The sequence below is a fragment of the Pagrus major genome, chromosome 24 (assembly GCF_040436345.1).
Source record: "Pagrus major chromosome 24, Pma_NU_1.0".
NCBI classification, from domain to species: domain Eukaryota; kingdom Metazoa; phylum Chordata; class Actinopteri; order Spariformes; family Sparidae; genus Pagrus; species Pagrus major.
The window spans coordinates 11486126-11491732 of record NC_133238.1 but is presented as its reverse complement, the minus strand read 5'-3'; the positions used below and the strand labels follow the sequence as shown (position 1 = coordinate 11491732).

General features: G+C 44.0%; 1 protein-coding gene across 1 annotated transcript; it reads right to left on the bottom strand.

Moving 5' to 3' along the window:
* Nucleotides 1-2285: 2285 nt before the first annotated feature.
* Nucleotides 2286-4235, bottom strand: LOC140992065 (gap junction alpha-3 protein-like). Its single transcript, XM_073462301.1, has 3 exons — nucleotides 4167-4235; nucleotides 3317-3882; nucleotides 2286-3090 (listed from the first exon to the last, which is right to left on the bottom strand). The coding sequence occupies exons 1-3, from the start codon at nucleotides 4233-4235 to the stop codon at nucleotides 2286-2288; spliced, it is 1440 nt and encodes a 479-aa protein (XP_073318402.1).
* Between the last annotated feature and the right edge of the window lie 1372 nt (nucleotides 4236-5607).

Here is a 5607-nt window from a genome sequence, read left to right as displayed (position 1 = left end):
GAAAAAAAAAAAAGGAAGACCATGAAATGTGGTTGAAAATCCGGAAAAAATTAGTAAATGGGCCTTGGGTTAAGATCATTTTATCGAGCTACAGAAACATTTTGTTTATATCGAAATGCAAACATATTGAATCAGACTTTAATTTGAATTTTGTGGTTGTGGTGTTCAAATGCTAATGCAGGCACATGTGATATAATCCAGTATTTTTCAAGTATCTTATCGAGAATAATCAACTAATATTCCGCTCAGAGAGAAACACAAAGATGTACAAACCCAACACCGGTTGCCCCAAACCACACTCCTTCGCTGACTTGCTACTAGGGTACATTTTTTGATCCTGAATGTTGAATGAAACATGAATAATTTGATTTTAAATTGAAGCTGTTGGGAAGTTGCTCTCAGGCAACAAAACTGAACTTATATTAGCCATTTTCTTTCTCTTTTTTGGCAGGAATTAATGAGAAGAACAGGAAAACTGAACAATCCTATGTGGGATGTCTGTTAAGAACTGACAGAGAAATAAAAGTGATCACTTTTTTAGATCGTATTGCTTTCTTTTTTCCAAAAAAAAAAAAAAAAATCTAAAAACTACTGTATAATCTACAGCTATCTAGAAAATTAACTTAGAGTCCTCCTATACAGAACAGCTAAGGGGAACTCGACAGTTCTTTAACACACTGCAAACACAAGCGTCAGAAAGAAGGTGTACCGATTTTTACGCTCTGTTCAAGCTGCAAAGCTTAAAACTGCTCAATAAGAAACTCTTAATGTTGTTTAAGCCCTTGATCATGTATTGTATACTCTTCCAACATTGGATTTATGCATAAAGTGACCTGTGAGGCCAATGTCAGAAAAACGCTAAAGCACTTGAATTATTAAGGTAAAAGTCGCTAAAACTTGCAGCTTGACCAGAAACGAACTTTTGTCTTAAATGTAGGTAGTTCTGTATAACATCCTGTCGTGCCTATCAATGCTATTAATCATGATATATTTACATATTTATATACTTTATATAGTTTACCCTGATGTAACTGCAGAGATGTAATTTTGTAAACACTGAAACAAGATTAAGGAACCTAAACACACACACACACAGCCTGTGAAGCCTAAGGACTACGTCTCAGGGTGGGACTGCTTCATTGCTCTCCTCTAGTCGTCTGCTCTGTCCTAACGTCAGTGCATCCCCCTCTTCATTGAAACTACAGGCCGGGTGAGAGCAGTACACGCAAGACGGACAGATTCGACACGACACACGCGGACTTGTTCAGCTCCATCATCACGTCACAAGAAAAAATAAAAATAAAGAAACAAAAGTGCAAACCTCTCCTCTGATGTGTCCCAGCAAAGAATTAAAAGAAAGATGAAAATAAAAGAATATAGTATTGCTGCCTCTACGCTCCCAAACTTATTAGTTAGTCCAATCATCATCATCATCATCATCATCATCATCATCATTATCATCATCATCATCATCATCACTATAACCTTCCTTATTTGTGTCTGCGCTGGCTATATAGTATATATACTGTAGATGTGTGTAAATATGTGCATGTAAGTGTGTATGTCTGTGCCGCCCATTTCATGAGCCTCTGTACCTCCACCGTCCAACTTCCCCAAAGAAAAGTGAGAGTTCGGCCAGAACAGTAAGTGGCAGCCATGCTAGCCACGCAGCTAATCGTTAGAAAGAAGAATTCAGCCATTTTCAGAAATATGACGATTCACATTTTTACTGGGATTTGGATAAAAAAATAATCAATTCCACTGTTTTGTGTGGATGTTAATAATGGAGGATGTCCCTCAGTTTGAAGTCAAATATCTATTTGTCTTCAAGGCTCCATCTAAAAATACTTTATTAACAATGAGCTTAATTATTATTTATATTTAAGTGTTGCTATCGCCTTTTGTGTCAACTATCATTTTGTTGATAATAGGCACGATGCTTCTAAATGTTGGTAAATTGATCCCGTGTGCAGATATCTGCAAAACCCCAATGAGCTGATGTCTTACACGTTATTAATGTTTAGAAAAAGGGCATCAGCATGGCGCCATCACAGTAATCTGGCCAAACTCCTTCCACGTCCCTTTATGATTCTGAGATTAAAATAAGCAGCCAGCTCCAGCTAAATGTACTGTGTGTGGTAACAGGAACATCTTTTGCCGGAGGGTGTGCTTGCGTGTGGTTTTATGCTGTTGTTCATATGTGAAGAAAATGCTTATGTAGGTTTTTCTATGTGTACACAGCATGTATGCATGGTTGTGTAATTGTGTGAGTGTGTGTGTTTTAGCTACACTGCCAGGTCATCGGGGCGAGCTCGGACGCCGCTCTTGCTGGCCCGACTTGGCTTCCGGATGTCTGGTGGAGGCTGATGCATCTCCGCCCTGGTAACCACGGTGAAGTCATCATGTGGGACCATACAAGGCGCCGTGGCGATGGGGCCGTCCTGGTCCAGCGGCGCGTCCTCCAGTGTTTGGGGGTAAAGAGGGGTGTGGCGAGGAAGTGTTGGAAATGTGGAGTGTTGCTCCCCTTCAGGAAGTGGTGGGTTTGTCTCCTCCTGAGGGGAGGAGGAGGCGGAGGTGGGAGGAGAGGGAAGATGAGGAGGGTAGGAGGAGTTTTTTCCATCCAGATTGTGGAGCTCCAGCGCCATGTTGCTCCAGTTTTGCTCCATCGCCGCCAGCTGCCCGTTGCTCCCGACACTCACTTTCTCGCCGTTGCGATAATAAGAAGTGGGCGGGGTCTCCATCAGGAAGTCTTCTGTATGGAGGAGTCGGGCGGGCGATGACATCACTGCAGGGGAGGCCTCAGTTGGACTGTAGGCCTCTCGCTCTGCTGCACAAGGCCCCACTACGTGTACACTGGCGTACGTCGGCAAACAGTCGAGCACCGACGGAGAGGTCTGCTCAGGAATCGTCTCTGCATCTCCACGCTCGTCTCCGCCCAGTTGCAGCGACTCACTGTCGGGCACAAACTCATTGGTGACCCCCTGCTTGACTTTCTTCCAGCCCAGGTGGTAGATCTCCAGCAAGTTGAGGAGCAGAGAGACACAAGCAACCACCAGCATGAAGATGATGAAGATTGTCTTCTCAGTGGGCCTGCAACAACAGACGGCCAAAAACAGATTTAATTCACAAAGTAAAATGTGTCAAGAAATAGTATAACAAGGGAAATGTTACATAACTTTACACACTCTGTTTGAATTGACTGTTCAAGAAACTTCGCCAAGGAAGCAACCCTGCGTTAAAATAGCGATGGGAGCTATGTTGGTGGGGGCATGTTGTTTAAGGTACTGATGAGACAATGAAATAAAACCTCTCTAACCTGGAGATGAAGCAGTCCACAGTGTTGGGGCAGGGCCAGCGTCCACACTTATAAAGCGGCCTCAGGTGGAAGCCATAGAGGAAGTACTGTCCCAGGATGAAGCCCACCTCAAACAGAGTCTTGAAGATGATGTTGAATATGTAGGTCCTCAATAAAGCCCCGCGGATCCGGATCTTCCCGTGCTCATCGCGAATAGGTGGCTTCTCCTTCTTCCCACCACCTCCTCCTCCGCCTCCATCTCCAACTCCGTTGTGATACAGAGGGTCATGGTCCTCCTGGTGCCGCCCGGCCTTTCGGAGCTCCTCCTCCCTCTCCCTTCTCTTCTCCTCCATGCGGACGATGTGCAGCACATGGCCCAGGTAGATGAGGGTGGGCGTGGAGACGAAGATGATCTGCAGCACCCAGAAGCGGATGTGGGAGATGGGGAAGGCCTCATCGTAGCAGACGTTCTCGCAACCGGGCTGCTGCGTGTTACAAGTAAAGTCAGACTGCTCGTCACCCCAGACCTCCTCAGCTGCTGCGCCCAGCACCAAGATGCGGAAGATGAAGAGGACGGTCAGCCAAACCTGGGGAGGAAGGATTAAAAATGTCAATGTCCATGCTAACATTTTGGAAGAACTTTGTGTGTGCTACCTTTTGACATTCGAACATTCAACGTTGGAAGTATATGACTTTGGTTTAGCGCCATAAAGTACTGGGCAGGAGCATCCTTTTCAAGATCTAACCAGAAATAAGGTGTCTCCACAGTGTCACTTGTCTCACTTTCAGTGCTCTGACAAATAGGATAAAGTCTCAGCTGCTTTGCTTCTTGCATCAAGTGTTCACCAAGTTTACAAGTTCGATCAGTCACCTTTCCAATCACAGTGGAGTGTTCTTGAGCATTCTCCAGCAGCCGCCCTAGAAAGCTCCAGTCACCCATGCTTCACTCGATTTTCTAGCCTGGAGAGACAAACACATAAAAAGTTAACTTGTTAATAAAGGCTCAGCACTTTTTAAACAGCTGGGCAGCGTAAAAAGCGCATTTGTTTGGAACTACTTTTCGCGGTGGAAGAATACACATTTAGGATGCTGGGCTTAAATACAGGTTTTACTTAAAATAAACTTAAGTGCTATGTACATTGTAGTAAAGGAACACGTCTACCAGTAAAACAGTGAGGCCCATTGATGGATGATAGCTCCCTATTTACCGAATAAGATACCGTAGTTTGCACGAAGTTAGTTCTCGGAGACTCTTTCTCACCAGCCTCCGGTAAGAAAACACACCAGGCTCTGAATTTAAATATCTATTCCAGGTTTTGAGGTCAGACGAGACAAAAAAAATAAAGTGACATAATAAGGAAAAAGGAAAGCAGACTTACTAAAATATTGTTGTATTGTCAGTGATAAATCCATCGACCAGAGATCAGAAGAAAAACAATCTATCTGGAAAGAAGAGACAAAATACGTAAGTCATAAATCAGATTCATATTTAACCAAGCTGGCATTTCATCATCAAACATCTCCTGAGAGAAACGTGTGGCTCTTTAGCTGCTGAATGCTGCGCTATGTTCACCAGCTAGTCACTAACTTTGTCCGTCCGCTGTGTGGTGCTGGACCGGTTGTTTATAGTGAGTAAAGCTATGCTAATGAGAGGGCAGTGCGAGTGGACCAAAACTGTGAGCTAAAAGACGCTAAAACGGTTGATTGAGATGGAGGAACTTCAGAGACAGATGGTCATTTGACCTCGAGCGGTGAACGGAACCGGGCTCAACAGCCTCTACGGACATCATGGCGTAGGCATAAAGACAGAAGAGGACGTTGACGGAAGAAGCTAAGAAGAAAACAAAGGACTGATCGAGCAAGAGGCTTACAACTTCTTTTAGACTGGCTTTCAGTCACTGGCAGGAGCTTAGTAAAATAAAAGGCTAAACGACAGACGCAGTTGCTGTTAAATAGTGACCAACGTTAACTGGCTTGCTAAGTCATATGTTGTTATATTGTGTTGTTGCTTGATGTTTAGCTGTTAGCAAAGTTGTCGTCTTGCTTGGTTTTTGATCATAAGCAAAGGAAACGTTAAAATAGTTTAAAGTTTTCAGATGACAGAGCTGGTCAAACGTAGCGATAAAGCAAGCAAAGAATAAAACTGTATTCATCCGTGTAAATCCGTATGTGTCAAATCGGTATGTGCACGCCTTTTTCTTACATTACGCACGTGTACATTTGCTTGCAGACGTGCACGTATTTGTGTGTCTGTGCCGCAGAGTCGGCCGGCCGGTGGACAATGGCTGGCCATCTGTGGGAAGTGAATGAGT

Coding starts and splice junctions, on each gene's coding strand:
- LOC140992065 (XM_073462301.1), bottom strand. CDS start 4,235: ATGGGTGACTGGAGCTTTCTAGGGCGGCTGCTGGAGAATGCTCAAGAA. Junction 3,883..4,166: donor ACTCCACTGTGATTGGAAAG/GTGACTGATCGA, acceptor CTTCCTCCCCAG/GTTTGGCTGACCGTCCTCTT. Junction 3,091..3,316: donor GTGGACTGCTTCATCTCCAG/GTTAGAGAGGTT, acceptor CTGTTGTTGCAG/GCCCACTGAGAAGACAATCT.